This window comes from Chiloscyllium punctatum, chromosome 22 (assembly GCF_047496795.1).
Source record: "Chiloscyllium punctatum isolate Juve2018m chromosome 22, sChiPun1.3, whole genome shotgun sequence".
Classification (NCBI taxonomy): domain Eukaryota; kingdom Metazoa; phylum Chordata; class Chondrichthyes; order Orectolobiformes; family Hemiscylliidae; genus Chiloscyllium; species Chiloscyllium punctatum.
In genome coordinates, this window is record NC_092760.1 from 80,201,695 (window position 1) to 80,224,009 (window position 22,315).

Sequence of the window (22,315 nt, forward strand, 5' to 3'; positions counted from 1 at the left end):
CTATGCTTCTTAGATGTCTCCTAATTGCATCATAATTGCCTTTCCCCCAATTATACCTTCACATATCTTCCCTTCATTGGTGAACTGCATCAACTCCCCCAATTCGTGGTGCACTGTATTGAATCTGGACCACTAATCGTTTGCAACATTTGTCCTAGTTACTGATTCACTGCCCAGGGTCTCCCAGTTGCTCCAATTCTCAGTTATTAGCACCCTCCACCAGGTCTTTAATTTACTGATACCCCGCACCAATTCTCCAATTCAGTGTTGCTTAGCACCATTTTCCCTCAATTACTGAAGTCCTGAACAAGTTCTCCACTCAGTGTATCTTTCCCTGTGGTATATACATATCCCTGCCCATTGTTATTGTAAACATAACCGAATTGTGGTCGCTCACCTACCTTATTGGTGATGAATTTGTTTTTGGCCTTGCCAAGCTTAAAAAATATCTATTTGTAATAGCGAGCAGATGCTGCCATTTCCAATCCTCTGTGTAAATTTATTTTCCTTATGGGTTTACAGTTCCACTCTTTTGCAATAATTTGGTGCCTTTTGGTCTTGTGGCAAATTCAGGGAAACATTGCAATCATGAATAAATGCCAAACCTGAACGTTCTTCACATAATACTTGAAGAGATTCAGATAGTTTGTTTTTCATAAGGTGAATCAGTGTTAAATATAGATGGTCATTAATATTTTAGGAAGCAATAATACTGAAATCACGAATTACATTGATACTGTACTAAAATAAAAATGAAAAATATTTAAATCAAACAAATGGAAATGATAAGATTCATTTGATATATTGAGTTACCAAATTACGAAATTAACAATTTTATAAATTGTAAGTCTTGAAACATTGGCAGTGGTAAGTAGACTTACAATTTTAACAATATTTGGTTGTGTTTGTTAATATTCATTCATGGGATGTAGGGATAGCTTGCAAGGCCAGAATTCATTACCCACTCTTAAGTGCCCAAGAAGAATTTGATGAGTCACGTTCTTGAAATGCTGTTGGCTTTAGGTACAGAAAAACCTCGATTATCAAAACATGATGGGCGGGCACTATTTCGTTCGGATAATTGATTAATCGGTTAATTGATTAAATGCTTTTCCTCGGGGCTCGGAATTTTTAAAAGCTGCTCCCCATTCAGGAGACAAGGCAACAGCACACAGCGTGCGCGGCCCCACCCCCAACACCGCCCCCACCCCAGCCAACCATGTCCCCCCACCTCCAACACCTCCCCCACCCCATTCCATCACTCCATCGAACACCACTACCCTCCTCCGGCAACATCCAACGCTGCCCCCCTGTCCTGACCCTGTCCGACACTGCCAGCTGCCCCCTGACCTGGTCCAACACAGCTCCCGGCCTGCCTCCCAAGACCTGCATACCTCTGCCCCCTCTCCGGGGCAGCTGGACTGGACATCAACAGGACTGCTGCTGCTACTTTTGTGGGGCAAGTTTCCAAATAGTGCGCACACACAACTCTTTAGTGCAAATTTTTGACAGGTTTCACCTTTGCCCTGTACAGGACAATGTTGAGAGATTATATGGGGAAGGGGGGGTTTAGGGTACACCCCTCTGTAGAACTCCAGGGAAAGTGTGGGGAGAGGGGGAGGGCGGGAGGTTAGTTATTTGGAGACGGTGCCTGTTTAATCACTATAAACAAAAGACACGATCACTGTTGGAAACACGTCTTTGATGTAATGTTTCCATTGGGACCTCCAGATCTCCTTCAGATAATCCAATTTTTGGATAATTGGTATTCGGATTATCGAGGTTCCTCTGTATTTCCAAAGTATTGTTAAATAAAGGCATTCAGATAAGGCAGCTGAAAAAGCTATTGTTAGGTCACTTTTTCAACAATACAAATTGAGATCAACCTTCAAGAGCTCAACTCGGTAAAAACAATGACTGCAGATGCTGGAAACCAGATTCTGGATTAGTGGTGCTGGAAGAGCACAGCAGTTCAGGCAGCATCCAAGTAGCTTCGAAATCGACGTTTCGGGCAAAAGCCCTTCATCATCAACACTGTTCAAAATAGTCACCATCTATGTAACTTGCAGAAAAAACAGTATTGAGGGGGAGACATTTAGGAATACATAAATCAGAATACCCTTATAGCAGATGCATGTTCTAAAAAAAATAATTTTCTAAAATATGATCTAATAGATGTTCAGATCAAGATAGTTTAGGATAAAACCATTTTGTAGACCATTCAATTAAGAAAAAAAACCTCCATTTATGGCAAACTTTCAGACTTTATAATCCTGCAATCAGCAAGACTATTTTGTAAAATGCAACCATAATATGGCCTTTTGCTCACTGAATTTTGCTTACAAACAAATAGTAATTTAACATGCAAGCAACAGAAACCAATAAGAGAACAGCATTTGAGGATCTAATGTGTTTATGGCAGGACGACAGACAAGGGACCTTTACTGATTATTAAGTCACAAGCAGTGATCGTAAATGTCACCAATGTACTACGCCTTAATTTCAGATTTTAGATTTTTCTTGATTTTCAGTCAGAAACAAAATGGGTTTAATGAATACATGTTTATTTGAAATATAAGCAAAAGCTTACAACAAATAAAATACAGGTGGCTGTAAATGGATTTTAAAAAAATAATCGCGACAAGCATCTTCAGAAAGCAAAACACTAAATAGAGGTTGATGTTCATCATTATCAGCACATCTGACTAATCAACCCCAGCTGTACACGCCATTCTGGGAGTTACAAGCTGAAGCACACTGTGCACCAACATGGATGTATTGGCCTACATTAAAATATTATTTTTGGCATTTGTGCGTTTTTTAATTGGATTGGACATGACTTTGCAAGTTCATTTTTTTTAATTATTAGGATTTAGTTATTAGGTTTAATCAGATTTTTTCAAAAAAATCAAAGAGCTTACAAATATTAGCATAATGTTAACATTTACCTTAAAAACTGCCCCTCATTAGACAAGTTTTAAACATTGCAGTAAGAGTTAATTATAGCTTCAAAGTTAATTATAGCATTCAATACAGATTAAACAATGAATGTTAAGTCTCGGAGCAGTATTTCGTATGTTTCAATCTTTTCCACAAAATGTCAAATCATACAAGAAAATGTGCAAAAACACCACAACTAAAAACCTTAAGTGTTTAGATTCAAATCAAACAAATGCCCGGGTGAGATGCGAGAACATTTAGGTACCTCAAGGCAACTCCTGTTTACTCAGAATGCTGCAGCCACCCAACACTAGACTCTGCTCCACTGAACATCCGTTTCTCTACATTCTGGCAACCCTCCAGAAGACAGGATACAACTAGCTAATGTGGGAGGCTCTTGCAGAGCAGTTCAGCCAGATTCTATTTATCATCATTCATCAAGGCCTAAGGGCCTGTATGCTTTTTCAGTGGGGATCTGTAAGGTTTTCATCATGACAAGACTAACTGATTAATTCACTATTGGCAGCATTAGCAAGAAAACCAACAAGGCTGGCAAAGAGCTTACAACATGAAACAATTACAGAATCCATCAAGTGTCAAAGCAAGCCGTCACAGAGGCACCATTTAACCTTCACTATACATTATAACCACACCCATTTCATTTCATGGTTCTCTAAATCATAAAAGTACTTCTCCAACATCAACAAGAAACTATGAAAGGTAGCATGAGCAACAAACTTAACCTCATTACGCTGAACCAGCAACAACTTTATTTATCCAATGCCTTTAAGGTAATGGAATAACCCAAGGTGCTTCACAGGAACATTACAAGAAGTATGAAAACATAAAGGAGCTGTTTTATCAGATGAGAAAAAGGTTAGTCAAAAACATAGATTTTGAGAAATGTCTGAAAGAAGGAGTATAATGGACAGCTTGAAAGGTGTAGGGAAGAACTGCAGAGCTTAGCATCCAGACAATTAAAGACACAGCTACCATTTTTAAAGCAATTATAATTGGGAATACACAAAAGGACAGAATTAAAAGGACAGCAATTTCTCTGAGGGGGAGATCAGAGAAATAGGAAGGTGCAAGATGAAAGTTTTAAAATTTAGGCATTACTTTCCTAGGAGCCAATGAAGGCCAGCAAACGCAGGAGTGATGGAAGAACTGGACTTGATGTGATTTAAAGACAAGGGAAGGTCAGTTTTGCAAGACCAAGTTTACAGAGGGTAGGATGTTAGAGATAGTCAGAGGTATAATGGAATAGTCAAGTTTAGAGGCAACGAAGGCATGGTTGAGGATTTTTATTTATTTAAAGGGAAGATATTACTTTGGAGGCAGTTCAGAGAAGTTCACTATGATGATCCCTGGTATGGAGGGATTGTCTTGTGAGTAAAGGTTAATAGATTGGGACTCTACTCACTGAAGTTTAGTAGGATGAAAGATGATGTCAATGTAACATATAGGGTTCTTAAGAGGCTTGACAGGGCAAATGCTGAGACAATGTTTCCCCACATAGAAGAGCCTAGGACCAAAAGAGAGTCTCAGAATAAAAGGGTCCCAATTTAAGACTGAAACGAGAATGAATTTATTCTCTCAGATCCTTGCCACAAAGTGCTGTGGGAACAGAGTTCTTGTGTATATTTAAGTGCGATATACTGTAGATAGATTCGTAATCAGTTGGGGAATCAAGGGTTATGGGGAAAGGGTAGGAAATTGGATGTGGGGAATATCGGATGTGGGGAATGTTGGATCTGCCATGACCCTATTGAATGGTCGTGCAAGCTCAAAAGGCTGAATCATCTACTCCTATTTCTTATGGACTTAGCTTCAGTAGCAGATTAACTAAGACAGGGGCAAATTCGAGCAATTATATTGAGGTAGGAAAAGGTGATCTTAGAGATGGCACAGAATGAGATCAGATGTTCACCTCAAGATCAAAAGTGATGCCACTGTTGCAAACAGGTAAATCTCATACTATTGTCAGAGGGAGGGAGAAATCCAGTCATTGGAGTCTGAAAGCAACAGCTTCAGTCTGTAGGAGCGACATGTGCGCAGTCCCAACTAACTCAGTGATAACATGGAGGTGGTGGATCGTGTTGCGAACCATATCATAGGCTGCAGATAAGATAGATAAGGACAGAAAATCTTCATCAGAGTCACATAAGATACCACTTGCAATGCTTCATTATCAAGAACAATTACTGTTAAAGAAGTACAAATTGTAAAGTTGAAAAGCTACCCAAAAGCACCAAATACGAGAGCAAATTTGGTTGTTGAGATGTGCAACACCATCTGCATCATGACAAAATACTTGTAATACATATGTTTGCCTTCTCTTTCAAGAACTTGAAAGGGTTCAGAAAAGATTTACAAGAATGTTGCCAGGGTTGGAGGATCTGAGCTACGGGGAGAGGCTGAACAGGCTGGGGCTGTTTACCCTGGAGCGTCGGAGGCTGAGGGGTGACCTGAAAGAGGTTTACAAAATTATGAGAAGCATAGATAGGATAAACAGACAAAGTCTTTTCTCTGGGGTCGGGGAGCCCAGAACTAGAGCGCATAAGTTTAGGGTGAGAGGGGAAAGATATATAAAAGAGACCTAAAGGGCAACTTTTTCATGCAGAGGGTGGTACGTGTATGGAATGAGCTGCCAGAGGAAGTGGTGGAGTCTGGTACAATTGCAACATTTAAGAGGCATTTGGATGGGTATATGAATAGCAAGGGTTTAGAGGGATATGGGCCAGGTGCTGGCAGGTGGGACTAGATTGGGTTGGGATATCTGGTCGGCATGGACGTGTTGGACCAAAGGGTCTGTTTCCATGCTGTACATCTCGATGACTCTGTAACAAGTTATGATATCCACACGTGTTTATTGGATTGCTATGTATGTCTCAATTCATGCTAAATTAAATCTTTATTTACCTTCATTAAATTGACATAAATTTAAGTTATTTAATAGTCTGGCATGTTGAAAAAGATTTTAGTTCTTCAAACCATTAGTCTTAGGCCATGGGGCAAAAAATTGACCTCATTCCTAATTTCAAGTATTTTATTTCTTTATAAAGTTAATGGCCATCCTTCATTTCCAACATAGTTGAGGCCTAACCTCAATCCCAACATTATCTTCAATTGAAAGCAATGGAAGCTCCAAGTTGGGAGTAGGAAAATACTTCAAAAAGTGTACCCTCAGATTTTTACTATGCGGCTAGTTAAGATTTGATTAAATATTTTTATGCTTACTTTTTATGAAAGTAGGACAAGCTCTTTCCATTTAACTATTATTTGTGGTCATCAAGACATCCTTAAATAAGCCATGCCTTTAAAAGTGATGACACTTGCCATCAGTCATAGAGTCATATTGATGTACAGTACAGAAACAGACCCTTCGATCCAACTCATCCATGCCGACCAGAAATCCTAAATCAATCTAGTCCCATTTGCCAGCATTTGGCCCATATCCCTCTAAACCCTTCCTATTCATATATCCATCTAAATGCCTTTAAATGTTGTAATTGTACCAGCCTCCACCACTTCCTCTGGCAGTACATTCCATAAGTGTGCCACCTTTGGGAAATGAAAAAGTTGTTTCAGTCAGTGTTGGACACAGGGCAGAATCTACATCAATGTTCAATTTCAAGAATACAAAATCTGAGTGCTGGACAGAGTATTTTTTTTAAAAATACTATAGGAAGTAATTACTGCAGTGCATTGTGTGAATGGTGTAAACTGCAACAAGAGTGTTTTGGTGGTGAAGAAAGTGAACGCTGAAGATGTTAGATGGGATGCCAAATCCAGCAGGCTGTTTTATCCTGGATGAGGTTTGGCTTCTTGAGTGTTGTTGCAACTGTACTAATCTAGGCAATTAGAGAGCATTCCATTACAATCCTGACTTGTGCCTTGTAGAAGGTGGACATATACTGGGAAGACAGGAGGTGAACTACTCTCCAAAATCCCGAGTTGCCAAACTGCTCTTGTAGCCACTGAGAGAAAGACGAATTGCTTCACTCAAAAGGTACTCACTCTTAGGAAATCTCTACCCCGAGGGGTATGGAGGCTGGCTATCTAGTTTATTCAAGACACACTGATCATCTAAATGGTGGTGATAAACAGATATGGAGTAGCATGGGAAGCGGTGTTGAGGTAGAAAGACAGCCTGAATCTAATTGACTAATGGAGCAGGCTTGAGAGGACAACCTTCTGGTCAGCAGGGTGGTTGCATGCTAGACCTCTGTCACTGCCCAGGTTCTTTTAAAACTAGATGCAAGAGACGGGACTTGGGCTTCAGATTTTAACATCTTAAAATACAATTTGACCAAAAGTCATCCAAGTTTTGTGATTAAAATGCCCCCAACTGTCACAGTGATTTCTTACAGTTTATGCATTGTGGCCTACAGCTTCTGAAGCACTTTCACTCTGCTAAATTTTCTTATATTTCCCCATAGCCCTACACATGTTTAAAAACAGAAACAATCAAATATCCTCTCAAATGCTTTAATGGAAGCTGTCTCCACCACACTTCCAGGTAGTGCATTCCAGACCCTAACTACTCACTATACCAAAAAGAATTTTCTGCCCTCAAATTTATTTCTTTTGAAAAACATTTTTAAACTGTACCCTCTGGTTCTTCATCTTTTCCTAAGTGGGAACAATTCCTGCATATCTACATCGTTCACACCTCTCACTATTTTAAAAACTACCAAATCTCCAGCTAGTCAACTTCTCCAATCTTTTCTCTTAACTGAAGTGACTCATCCCTAGACCCATTCTCATAAAGCTCTTCTAAATTCTCTCCCAGTGCATTTACATCCTTCCTGTAGTGAGGTGAGCAGAACTGTATCCAGTTCTCCAGCTGACAGCTAAACAGCATCTTATACAAGTGTCATAATGACCCTGTTCTTCTAATCTATACCCTTATTAACAAAGCCAGGAAAAAATGTGCAGGTACTTTAATGACTATATAGATAAACACTCAGGTATCCCTACTCATTCTTACATTTTAAATAGTACTCTTTAACTTTATACATTTTTCCATGTTCTTTGCACTACAATGAATTATGTCACAATTCTCTGCATTGAACTTCAGCTGCCACCAATTCACCCAATTTGCCAACTTGTCAATGATCTTTCTGAAGTTCTAAACTGTCCCCCTCACAGTCTACAATGCTTCCAAGTTTTGCATCATATTGAAATTGCACACGAAAACCTAGATTATGGGCGTATATCAGGAAAAGCAAGGGTCCCAATGCTAACACTTAGATTTGTAGTGGTATTGTCCCGTTTCCTACCACCTACCACCTCTACACCCCCCCTCCCCTCCCCTCCCCTCCCCCCACCCAAGTCAAAGCAAAACACTCAGACACATTATAATTTTACCTCCATCTTTACTCTGGGCCCTGGAAGCAGAGACAACAATCGCCCATGTGCACAGAGACAAGAGTTCACGGCCTTCTCTGGAACAGCAGTTTCTCAATCACTATATAGTAATTTTACAGGAGGAGCATCCAGACAAGGTAACATACATATTGATTGGATGACCATTACAATCAGCGAGTGTCAATAGTAAAGATTAAGCCATCTGCTGTTACGCAATGAATAAGTGACTTCACATAATGAATACTTTTCACTTTGTTAACCTTACCTCCAGCATCCCATTGTTAACTGTACGTTGTTATCTGATCTGAGTCATGCTCAGCTGAACCTCTTGTTTCTCAAAACTCAGAACTTAACTCTTTCCATGCCTGCTTATACCCTATACACATTCTCAGTGGAGTTCCCTATTTCCAGCCTGAGAAGTTAATACAGGCTTAAAATTGACCTCATAACTTTAACTATGTGGGAGGAAGAAAAATGTGATGGGGAAAAATATTAGCCAAGGCTCCTGCTCACTCCTGATTATTATTTATGAGTAGAAGATAGAAGTTTGAAGCAAGTTTTGTCTTCCAAGTGGGGCAAGCAAACAGTCACTTTCATCCTGTCTTATTCTCACATCCTGAAGTTATTGTTCAGTCCCATTCCAAAAATTAGTTTACTGTCAACAGTCCAAGATTAACCAGACAAATCACAAATTTTGTCTTATTTGACCCTGAGCTGATCAACCACATATTCATGCCACCAAGACCACCTATTATTTTCACCATGATAACATGGCCAAACCTCAACCAGCCTTAGTTCATTTGTTGCTGAAACTCCCATGTTGCTATTACTCGTAAACTTGAGAATTCCAATATATTGCTGAAAATGTGTTGCTGGAAAAGCACAGCAGGTTAGGTAGCATCCAAGGAGCAGAAGAATCGACGTTTTGGGCATGAGCCCTTCTTCAGGAAAGGAAGAAACTAGCTCATGCCCGAAACATCGATTCTCCTGCTCCTTGGATGCTGCCTGACCTGCTGCGCTTTTCCAGCAACACATTTTCAGCTCTGATATCCAGCATCTGCAGTCCTCATTTTCTCCTAGAAAATTCCAATATATTATCAGGTTGTCGCCCATATTCTAATCTCCATAAACCTTAGGTCATCCAAATCTCTGCTGCTGTGAATTTACTTAAGTAATTCCTAACCCCCTATGTTTCCATGCTTGCTGGCCTAAATGGCTCCAACTTAAGCAAAGGAATTTTAAAATTCTCATTCTGGTTTTTCAAAGACTTCTTTGACTCTATTCCCCAGCCTCAAGATGTTTTCATTAATTCTGCTATTGTTGGTCACACCTTCCTTTGCCTAGGCTCTAAGTTTGGAATTAAGATTAGAGTGGTGCTGGAAAAGCACAGCAGGTCAGGCAGCATCCGAGGAGCAGGAAAATCAATGTTTCGGACAGGAGCCCTTCATCAGGAAAGTTTTTAAAAATCTACCATTTTTGTCAAAGGTTTTTTTTAACCAACTGAGATAATGCTACAGCCAGTTAACAATGTTGTACTTACATTCCTTCTGGACAGCCTCACATTCAATCCATCAATTCCCATGTGCCCACAATTGCTGCATCAATGTCACATTGCTATTCACTAGTACACTGTACTAACACCAAAACAGCAGTTTTGGCCAACTAGGAGGCCAGCACTGAAACCATTGACTGTAATTGCGTACCACCTAAGGCAAAAACAAACTTACAATAATAAAAAAAGGCTCGGAAATATACGATTCAGTGTTAGCACTGCTGCCTCACAGCACCAGCGACCCAGGTTCAATTCCACCCTCAGTCAACTGTGTGTGTGGAGTTTGCACATTCTCCCCGTGTCTGTGTGGGTTTCCCCCGGCATTCTAGTTTCTTCCCACAGTCCCGTAGATGCGCAAGTTAGGAAGACTGGCAATGCTAAATCTCCTATAGTGTCCATTCATGCGCAGGCTAGGTGGCTTAACCATGGGAAATGCAGAGGTGAAGGGATAGGGTTGGGGGGAATCTGGGTGGTATGCTCTATGGAGGATTGATATGGACTTGATCAGCTGAATGGCCTGCTGCCACACCATAGGGATTCTATGCTCCTATAAAAGCACCCAAAACTAAATTAAACATATTGTGCTTTAAGTTAGTAAAATAAATACAGCTTTTAAATGTTAATACATTCAGTTTCTACTAGTGATTAACTACGTTGCTATACAAAAATCGAGATCTGGGGCACCATTCAATCTGTGAGCCAATGTCACAGAGAAAAATGCTTGCCAAGCAGACGTCGTGGGAGCAAACTCCAAGTATGAAGCAGTCGACCGTTTATTGTATAATGAATTCTCAGTCATTGTGACTCTGTGCCAATTTTTCACTAGAGAGTAAAGAAACAGTAGGACCCAAAGAAAAGCAAGAAAGTGTTCATAACAGCTATCAATTTAACTCCATTTTAATATTTCAGTAATGTCTTTGACATGCTGTAGCAGCCGCCTGAGAAATCAGGCATACTTTACATACATAATAATAACAGTTTCAAAATGTTGGCAAAAAAACACATTTGGGTCTTAAATGACCAGCTCACTGCACAGAGCTTGCTTACACACATAATGTTTATTTAATGAAGTGAGCTGGGCTTTCAGCTTGAAAAACGCAACCAAGTCCGATTAACAATTTTTTGTCATTGTTATATGAGAAACCGGGAAAGGTGTTTGGAATGAGGAGATTTAAAAGTGGACTAGAAGTGCAGCAAGAGCTATTTTTGTAATTTCAAACTGGAAGTGAAGGATACTTAATTATAAACTTGGTCACAATTTACTTGGTTTACGTAATCGCTGAAGATAGATGGTGATGCTGCATATATTGAATACATAAATTCCAGTTGTGTAAACGTGATTTTCAAAACAAAGGGTGTGTGTAAATGTGAAAAAAAAATTCCACACATCTCAATATCAAATATGCCTAGACATATTTTTAAAAAATCCTTCTTTGGAACATTTACCCTTGCATTATCTCAGAGAACTTCAGTAGGCAATTAAAGCTCTTGTCTCTTACTTTAAAATGGTACAACTAACGTTGGCAATTCCATAGGTTCTTGCAATATGCATTATGATTACTATGGAGTTGAGAAGCAAATTTGTAATTGTTCAGTCGCAAAGCCACATTCTGCTAAAATTGCAGCATTTAAAAGGCATCTGAATGGGTTTACGAATAGGAAGGATTCCGAATAGGGATATGGGCCAAGTGCTGGCAAATGGAACTAGATTAGGCTAGGATATCTGGTTGGCATGGACAAGTTGGACCGAAGGGTCTGTATCCATGCTGTATATCTCTATGACTCATATTTGATTGGGCATATAATCTTATAAGATACATATTCTTCAATATACTTACAGTTCCTCAAGGTATGGGAGATTTTTGAAGGAATCAGGTTGCAGCTCAGTAATGTTATTCATGCTGGTGTCCCTGGGGAGAAAAGTTCATAAGACGTTATAAGTACATGTCAACAAAACTGTACATTTTTAACAAACTGATTTATTTTCATTCAATATTTATTTTAATATGATTCTTGCTTTTGAAGGTTATGATTCTTTGCTGAGGTTAGCAGGTACGTCATACCACATTTTGCATGGAAAGTGATGGGAAAAGATCTGGGATGGGGGGGCTCAGCATAGGTTATTAAACTTTCTAAAACAAGCAACTGGGCATGGAAACGGTCAGTAATGTACCTTCAGGCACAGCAGATACAGGGACAACAACGAAAAGTAGGGAGTGACAGTCAGCGCAGGTCGAAGAGTGTTGTACTTAAATGCACACAGCATAGGAAACAAGATAAATCAGCTTGCAACACACATTCAAATTGATAGGTATGACGTTGTGGTTACTACAGCGATGTGGTTGCAAGGGGATCAGGGCCGGAGGCTTGCCTTGTTAGTAACAGTCAACGCAAGAAATAAAATTAACTCAATAGCAAGTGATATAGAGCCTGAAGGTTAGAATCTGTGTGGGTAGGATTGAGGAATTGTAAAGGACAAATAATCCCCTTATGAGGGTTGTGTACAGGTCTCCTAGGAGTGGTTAGGATGTTGGGAAGAAAATAAATCAGGACATTGAAAAGGCGTGCAAGAAAAGCACTATTACAATAATCATGGGGGAATTCAATATACAGATAGACTGGGAAAATCAAGTTGGTAGCAGATCTCAGAAAAGGGAATGTCCACAAGATGGGTTTTTGGAGCAGCTTGTGCTAGAAACTCACTGGGGAACAGGCAATTCTGGATTTGAAGCAGACCTGCTAGAAAGCTCAAGGTGAAACAGCACCTGGGGGGCAGTGACCACAATATGATAGAATTCACCCTGCAGTTTGATAGGCTGAAATGAGATGTAACAGCATTACAATATTACAGAAAGAGCAAAACTTGGCTTTCTCTTGAGAAATAAGGAGGAGCAAGTGACTGAAATGTCAGTGCTGGTGCTCTAGGATCATAACTCTGATAGTTTTAAACTAGTTACGGAAAAGGATAGACCTGATCTAAAAGTTAAAGTTTAAACTGGAGGAAAACTTTGACAGTATTAGGCAAGGATTTTCAAAGTTGATTGCGGGTGACTATTCACAGGTAAAAGAGATGGCTGGAAAGTGAGAGGCCTTCAAAAAGGAGATAATGAGAGTCCAGAGACAGTATGTTTGTGTTAGTGTTAAGGGAAAGGCGGGTAGGTGTAGGAAATGCTGGATGACTAGAGAAATTTAGGCACTGGTCAAGATAAAGAAGGCGACATGTTAGGTGTAGACAGCTGGGATTAAGTAAAGCCCTAGAAGAGTACAAAAGCAGTGGAGTATACTTAAGAGGGAAATCAGAAGGGGACATGAGATAGCTTTGGCAAATAGGGTTAAGGACAAACACATCAAGGACAAAAGTAACTAGGGAGAGATCAACAAGGCTGCCTGTGTGTGCAACTGCAGCAGATGAGTGATATACTAAACAGGTATTGTGCATCAGTGTTTATAGTGGAGAAGTCGTGGAAGCTAAATGTTGAAAAATGTTCCTATTACAGTGGTGGTGGTGCTACATGTGTTAAAATGCAAGAAGATGAATAAATCCCCGGGATCTGATCAGGTGTACCCCAGAATTTTACGTGAGCTAGGGAAATGATTGCTGGGCCACTTGCTGAGAAATTTGTATCATCCATTGCCACACGTGAGGTGCCAGAAGACTGGAGGGTGGCCAAATGTGGTGCCATTAATTAAGAAAAGGTGGTAAGGAAAAGCCAGGGATTTATCTATCATGGCGTCAGGCTCATCAGTATATAAGTTGGTGGAGGGATTCAGAAGGACAGGATAAGGAAAGATCTGATTTGGAAAGGAAAGGTCTGATTAGGCACAGTCAGCATGGCTTTTTGTGTGGGAAATCATGTCTCACTAACGCGATGGAGTTTTTTTTAAAGTGACAATGAAGATTGATGAAGACAGAGCGATTAACTTTGTCTATGTAGATTTCAGCAAGGCAGTTGATGAGTTTCCTCATGGTAAACTGGTTAGCAAGGTAGAATCATATGGAATACAGAAGGAACTAGATATTTGGATACAAAATTGGCTCGAAGATAGAAGACAAGAGGGTGGTGGTAAAGGGTTGCTTTTTGGATCAGAGGGCTGTGACCAGCAGCATGCCACAAGATTCAGTGCTGGGTCCACTGCTTTTTATCATTTATATACATGATTTGGATGTGAAAATAGGAGGTGCACTTAGTACGTTGCAGGTAACACGAAAGTGGGAGGTGTAGTGAACAACCACGAAGGTTACCTCAGAGTACAAGAGGACCTTGATCAGATGAGCAAATAGGTCACGGAGTGGCAGATGGAGTTTAATTTAGATAAATGCGAGGTGCTGCATTTTGGAAAGGCAGTTCAGGGCATTATATGCTTAATGGTAGGTCCCAGGAATGTTGCCAAACAAAGGAATTGGAGTGCAGGTTCACAGTTCATTGAAGGTGGAGTCTCAGCTAGACAGGGTAGTGAAGGTGGTGTTTGGTATGCTTGCCTTTATAGGTCAATGCTTTGAGTGTAGGAGTTGGGAGGTCATATGGCAGCTGTACGAAAAGTGGCCTAACCATTCAGTTCTGGCCTCCCTGCTATAGAAATATATTGTGAAATTTGAAAAGGTGCAGAAAAAATTTACAAGGATGTTGCCAAGGTTAGAGAGTTTGAGCTATAGGGAGAGGGTGCATAGGCTGGGGCTATTTTCCCTGGAGCATCAGAGGCTCAGGGATGAACTGAGAGATTTTTAAAATCAATGTGTGATGAGCCACAGGAGATAAAGGTCGATACTAAATGATTATTTTACATCAATGTTGACTGTGGAAAAGGACGTGGAAGATACAGAATGTGGGGAAATAGATGGTGACACCTTGAAAAATGTCCATATTACAGAGGAGGTGGATATCCTGAAAAGCATTAAGGTGGATACATCCCAGCACCTGATCAGGTTTCCCCTAAACCTCAATGGGAAACTAGGGAAGTGATTCGCTGGGCCCCTTGCTGAGTTATTTAGATTAGCCATAATCACAGATGAGGTGCCGGAAGACTGAAGGTTGGCTAACGTGGTGCCACTATTTAGGAAATGGCTGGAAATTACAGACCAATGAGCCTGACATTGGTGGTGGGAGGGAATCCTGAAGGACAGGATTGACATGTATCTGGGTAGGCAAGGACTGATAAAGGATAGTCAAGATGGCTTTGTGCATGGGAAATCATGTCTCACTAACATGACTGAGTTTTTTGAAGAAGCAATAAAGAGGATTGATGCGGGTAGAGTGGTGGATGTGGTCTACACAGACTTCAGTAAGGCATTTTACAAGGTTCTTCATGGGATATTGGTTAGCAAGGTTAGATCACATGAAATACAAGGAGAACTAGCCATTTGGTTGTAGAACTGCCTAGAAGGTAGAGACAGACACGCTGACTCATCGAATGGCACGGCAGCTCAGTGATTAGCACTGCCTCCGCACAGCACTTGGGACCAGAGTTCGATTCCAGCCTCAGGCAACGACCTGTGTGGAGTTTCCGCATTCTCCCGGTTTCTGCGTGGATTTTCTCCAGGTGCTCAGATTCCCTCTCAGTCCAAAAAGTGCAGGTTAGGTGGAGTGGACATACTAAATTGTATTAAGTGCATTAAATAGGGGTAAAATGTTGGGAAATGGGACTGGGTGGGCTACTATCCAGAGGGTCGGTGTGGACTTGTTGGGCCAAATGGCCTGTTTCTACACCGTAGAGAATCTAATTGAATAGAGGGTGGTGGTGGAGGGTTCCTGGTCAGGCTGGAAGCCTGTGACCAATGATATTCCACAAGAACGATGCTAGGTCCACTTCTTTTCGTCATGTATATAAATGATTCTGATGTGAACGTAGGATGTATGGTTAGTAAGTTTGCAGATGACACCAAAATTGGAGGTGTAGTGGACAGCGAAGAAGGTTACCTCAGATTATAATGGGATCTTGATCAGATGAGCCAAGAAATGGCAGATGCAGTTTAATTTGGATAAATGTGAGGCGCTGAATTTTGGAAAGGCAAATCAGGGCAGGACTTATACATTTAATGGTAAGGTCCCGGGGAGTGTTGCTGAATAAAGAGACCTTGGAGTACAAGTTCATGGTTCCTTGAAAGTAGAGTCTCAGGTAGAAAAGATAGCGAAGTAGGCATTAGAAGGCCTTTATTGGTCAGAACATTGAATATAGGAATTAGGAGGAGGTCATGATGGGGCTGAACAGGACATTGGTTAGGCCGCTGGGTGAGAGGGGAAAGATATAAAAGAGACCTAAGGGGCAACTTTTTCACACAGAGGGTGGTACGTGTATGGAATGAGCTAACAGAGGAAGTGGTGGAGGCTGGTATAATTGCAACATTTAAAAGGCATTTAGATGGGTATATGAATAGGAAGGGTTTGGAGAGATATGGGCCGGGTGCTGGCAGTTGGGACTAGATTGGGTTGGGATATCTGGTCAACATGGACGGTTGGACCGAAGGGTCTGTTTCCATGCTGTACATCTCTATGACTCTATAACTTTTGGAATATTGTGTACAATTCTGATCTCCCTCCTATTGGAAAGATGGTGTCATACTTGAAAGGGTTCAAAAAAAAAGATATACAAGAATATTGCCAGGGTTGGAGGAATTGAGCTACTGCGAGAGGCTAAATAGGCTGGGGCCATTTTCCCTGTAGTGTTGGAGGCTGAGGGGTGACCTTATAGAGGTTTATAAAATCATGAGGGGTTTGGATAGGGTAAATAGACAAGATATTTTCCCTGGGATGGAGTAAAAAGGAGAAAGTGAGGACTGCAGATGCTGGAGATTAGAGCTTAAAAATGTGTTGCTGGAAAAGCGCAGCAGGTCAGGCAGCATCCAAGGAGAAGGAGAATCGACATTTCGGGCATAAGAGTTAGGGCGAGAGGAAAGTTTAAAAGGGACCTAAGGGGTAAGTTTTTCATGCAAAGGATGGTGTATGTATGAAATAGGCTGCCAAAGGCAGTTGGGAAGCCTTATTTAAAAGGTATCTGGATAGGTACATGAATAGGAAGAGTTTAGAGGGTTATGGGCCAAGTGCTGGCAATGTGACTAGATTAATTTAGGATATCTGGTCAGCATGGGCGAGATGAACCAAAGGGTCTCTTTCCGTACTATACCTGTCTATGACTCTATGCACGGCATGGATAGAGTGAATAGCCAAGGTATTTTCCAAAGGATAGAGGAGTTCAAAACTAGCAGGCATAGGTTTAAGATGACAGGGGAAAGATTTAAAAGGGAGCTGATGGGCAACCTTTTCATGCAAAAGGTGGTGAGTGTATGGCATGAGCTGCCAGACAAGGTGATGAACGCTGGTACAATTACAACATTTAAAATGCATCTGGATGGGTACATGAATAGGATGGGTTTAGAGGGAAATGGACCAAATGCTGGGAAATGGGACTAGGTTAATTTCAGCTATCTGGTCAGTATGAATCAAAGGGTCTGTTCCAGTGCTGTACATCTCGATGACCCTATGACTTTACAATTGAGTAAAGATTAACTACCCCAATATGAGAGGGGAGCTGGCCAGAGTTGACTGGGAGAGAAGGCTAGCAGGGAAGACGGTGGACCAGCAATGGCCGGTGCTTCTGAGAATAATTTAGCAGCAACATTTCAACACAAGGAAGAAGAAACATACTAAGGGGGGGATGAAGCAACCGTGGCTGACACAGGAAGTCAGGAACAGCATAAAAGCAAAAAGGAAAACATACAATGAGGTGAAGATCAGTGGGAAGCCATGAGATTGGGAAGCCTTTAAAAATCAGAGGATAACTGAACAAGCAAAAGGGGGAGAAGGTGAAATCTGAGAGTAAGTTAGCTAGTGATATTAAAGAATATGGCAAGGGCAAGATATCTAAAAGGTAAGAGGTGTAAGAGTGGTCATTGAAGGACTGGAAAATGAGGCTGGAGTAGTGTGGAACAAAAGAAATGGCAGAGTTTTAATAGGCACTTTGCATCAGTCTTCAGTCGAAGACATCAGCACATTATTAGAACTTCAATAACCCAAGGTAGGGTCCATTCCAAACTTTTCTTGGAAAAACACATTTTTGGGCTGGAAACAAGATTGTATACATTTGCTTTGATGTAAAACTGTTGTGGCTGTACTTTCAGATTGGATTCCCAAGTCAAACACTTTAAGTAAGGCACAAAGTGTAATTACTGAACATCCTATGAAGGCTTTTTCTAAAAAATGGTTTTACTTTAAATTCAACTTTGTTGGTTCAAAAACATGAAAATTCTTGTACTGTGAAAGTCATTTCCCACAAAATAGAATTCTGCAAAGCAAATTTTCAAAAATCTTAAGAATTCAGCTAAGAAATTAGGTATGTTTCAATATGTTATGGGACACTGCATTTTTTTTTCAAATAAATAGCAAAATTACCTTCAGCATGTCATAACAAATATAATATTAAGTTAGTTTACAAAGCCAGATTAATTTTTTTAGCCATGAATTTTTCAATTAGTTACGAAGTATTTACATCACAGTAACAGGCTGTCTCAGACAACTAAATTTTGAAGATCTTCATGCTACACCTTTGAAAATAAAGTATTCAAAAGAGGATTCTGTTCATAAAGATGAACAGAAATTAAAGATAGTGAAGAGACCAATTCAACAGGAAATAACAGGAACAAGATAAATCATTTATAATGAAAGCAATGGCACATTTTCAGATAGCTGACCAGACAGTTATTGCAGCATAGATGAGTGTTTCACATTGGGGACCTGCAAAATCCCCATCATTGCAGACTTCAAGAGAATTTTCCAGGAAATTGAAGATTCCACTCGAGAATCCCACTACGTTTGGAACCCTCCGAAGTATCTATTGAGATTGGAGAATTGAGGGGATTCAGGAAAAGGTAGATTGCTAAATAATTAGACTAAATCCCAAGTAATTATTCCATACTGGCTTCACATCAACATTATACCTTTGCCTGAGTACTTACCCCACAGGACCCAATACCTATGTTCTACTCCCCGTTGTGAACCCAACCTCCCACCCACCTACCCCTACCTTAATCACTGCATCACTCACCTGGCCTTCTTGTATTGTTACCCCTCTGCCCAGCACTCAAAGTCCTACCACCCCTGGCATCATATTCCTACCTACTTGGCAGCCTACCCCACCTAGCAATTTACCCACAAGCACCTGGCTTCCTAACCTAAGACTTATACACTTCATGATTAACAGCAGTTGTCAAAGTGGCTGTCTGAGATTCTGGACCTTCTAAAGTTTAGAGTACAGCAGCTGATTGCTATGACAAGGTGGCTTAGTTCATCTTCCTATGGACATCAAAACTGTTCTCAACAGAAGTATAGTTCCACATATCTAAAGAAGCCCTGATCGGAGTCCCCTATCAGAAATACAGAGCTCTCTCTCCCTTGATAATAATGAAGAGGCAGAGTGACATGAGATCACTATCCCTCAGAAAATGAGGATTAATTCAGTCATCAGGTAAACAAGAAGTTCACAAGATTTTATTAAAGGTTTACTATAACTGAAGATATAGAATAAAACTAATGACACCATCAAGTTTCAAGAGTTTAGGAACATTTCTCCACACAAAAAAGGTTACTCCTCACTTTCTTATTGCATACGTGCAACCTCAGATTTTCTTTATGAAAACTGCAATTATTTACATATTCATAACATTTGCCACCTTCTATATCTTCTCTGGACCTTCAAGGGCTATTTACATTCTTGTACTTTACATTATCTGAGTAATATGTTCTATTTTATGGCATTAAATTTGTTTTGATCAATGAGAAGGGGTCGGTCACAACAGACCAGATAACTGCAAGATCTCATTGCATATTAATTCAAATAAGTTAGAGTCCTGAAAGTTAAGGCAAGTATCTTTCTTAGAATTATGAATTATTTAAATTGCTTCCCCTCCCATATGCGCACACTTCCTATTACAAGCTAGTGGAGAGAACAGTCAAATAATTCAATTCACCTCTCCCTCTTTCCCCACACTTTGGATAAAGGTATGCTTGATACTTTCCGACCTAAACTTTGCTTATGTCAAGAAGTTGTGAAGAATACACAAGGAGACTCTAAGGGGATATAGATAGGTTAAGTGAGGGGGAAACGGTCTGACAAATGGAGTACGACATGTGATGTGTAATTTTTCATTTGGGTAGGGATAGTAGAAAAACATTATTTAAATAGTGAGAAATAGTTGAGTGATCTGGGTGTCCTAGTATATGAATTATAGATGGTTAGTACGCCGGTACAGGAAATAAAGAGACAAGTTAATAGAATGTTATTGTTAGGGGAACTAAATATAAATGCAGGGAGGTTATGTTTTGCTGTACAAGGTGGTCTCTGTGCAAAACAAAGGATATACAGAATAACTTTGGTTATCCAAACAAGATCTCAAGGTCCCGTAAAAACATCATCCATTATCCGAACAGTTGTCCCAACAAAATACTCCTCACCCGCATCTTCTGGATAATCGAGGTTGTTCTGTAAATGTGTTTGAAGCAGTTTAGAGAAGATCTATCAGACTAATATCTATATTGGGTGGACAATTGTTACAACATGGGGTAAACTCTGCTGCTTAATTTAAAACCAGCAACACAGAAAAGATTTATCCTGTGCAGTAATCTGTGAAAATTCAACAGGCCAAAAACTAATTAAAGTAAAAATTAACAACTTCATTTCTTAAAGTATAACAGAGAATAATTAACTAATAACAATTTACAACTCCTTCCTCCAACCTATCTTTTACCTTCCCTTCTATAATACTAGCCTGATAAAACTCCCAATTAAGATTTATAAAACAACACTTATCTCAAAACCAGGCAGCTTTAGTTTCTCCTCTGTATTTTGGTCTTCTTTCCTTCTTGGGGATTCTGCTTCACAGGTTACTAATTTGTACAGGTACTTTTAAGAGAGCTATTGTTCAGGCAGTCTTTTTACATGCTGGTAGCTTGGCAGTTCTCCTCTCAGCTGTTCAATTTTCCCTGGTCTTATTGGATTGTGTGATTGGCATTTTTAAAAAATATTTTTATTGAAAAATGTTTTCTTTTCAAAGTTATAAAATTACAAAAATATGAAAATATAACAAACAATAAATAATAAAACTACTACACTACTCTACAAAACTCACAACTACGCTCATTACACATCAATAAATAAGTAAATAAATAATGCTGCTTAGTGTAACAAGACTTCAGCTCTCAACCTTCGACGGCATCAATTATTAAACCTATGTTTGCTCAAAATTCTTCTTCTCAGGACATTAGGCTAAACAGCTAAACAAAAGCCCTAATTAAAATGGCAGACAGATCTGCTTCTAAATAATTCAAGAAGAGCTGCCATGTCTTATAAAAACTGTCCATTTCCAGGCGCACCATATTTGTAATAAAGTCCAAAGGAATGCGTTCCATAACTAACTTATGCCACCCCACAGACCCCATGGGGTTCTCAGACACCCAGCACATCAGAATGTTCTTCTTCGCACGAAAAGTGAGGATGCTAAAAAGCTTTCTCCCACGTACATTTAAGGGAGATAAACTTGGCAAACTCAGAAGAAAAAGGGGGTCCATCTTGACTTCGGTCCCCAAGACCTTCTCTATTACTCCTGCTACAGCACTCCAATATGTACAGAGCCTGTGGCAGGACCACAAACAAACGAGTGAGGATACCTGTATTTATTTTACATTTGGGGCACGGGGAAGACATACCCTGCTTAAATTTTGCAAGCTAATCAGATGAGCTTTATGAAGAATCTTTAACTGCACAGCATAGGTCCTATTACACATTGAAGTCTTGCACTCTAACAAATGTCCTTCCGTGTTTCCGGAGTGATCTCCACACTAACTCTCTTTGGCAGACCTCCCATAATCGTAAGGCCTTTAAGGTTGTCAATATACTAAATCCAAACCGGATTGGAGTTTGGTATTTTTCGGGGTATAATTTAAACTGATTGGCTTAATTCAATTCTGTTTTGTCATTTCTAGGCAACCTGCTAATTTAGCTTTTGACCAAAGTGTTACATTGTTACCTTATTGAGAACACTTTGTGCTGTCAGGTAGCTCTAACAGCTTTTTACTCTCAAAGGTACAGAACACCCCACATCTTCATAACAATCTTTTGAGGAACATCAAGCAGGTCAAAGAAGCTCGGCGATTGTGAGCTAGTTATTTGATTGAAACATACATGTTACTTACCAACCTTGATGGATAAGATGTGAAAGAATGCTTCCTCCTGTGGGACATACGTAGAACTATGGGGTCACTGTTTAAAAATAAAGGGTGATCTATTTTTGAGACTAAACTGAAGAGAAATATTTTCTCAGGTTTCAGAGTCTTTTGAACTTTTCCTCAAAACTGGGGGAGAGCAAGGAGTTTGACTACTTATAAGGTGGGATAGACAGATTTTTGATAAGCAAAGGGGTAAAAGGTCATTGGGGAATTTGCAGGAAAGTGTAGTAATACGATC

General features: G+C 40.0%; 1 protein-coding gene across 1 annotated transcript in view; it reads right to left on the reverse strand.

The window, feature by feature from the left end:
• lgr4 (leucine-rich repeat containing G protein-coupled receptor 4) overlaps positions 1-22,315 on the reverse strand; it is a 132,065-nt gene that overhangs the window by 70,256 nt on the left and 39,494 nt on the right. Inside the window, exon 2 of the mRNA XM_072592700.1 lies at positions 11,704-11,775. Coding sequence (XP_072448801.1) covers positions 11,704-11,775 — 72 coding nt within the window. The remainder of the gene's footprint in view (positions 1-11,703; positions 11,776-22,315) is intronic.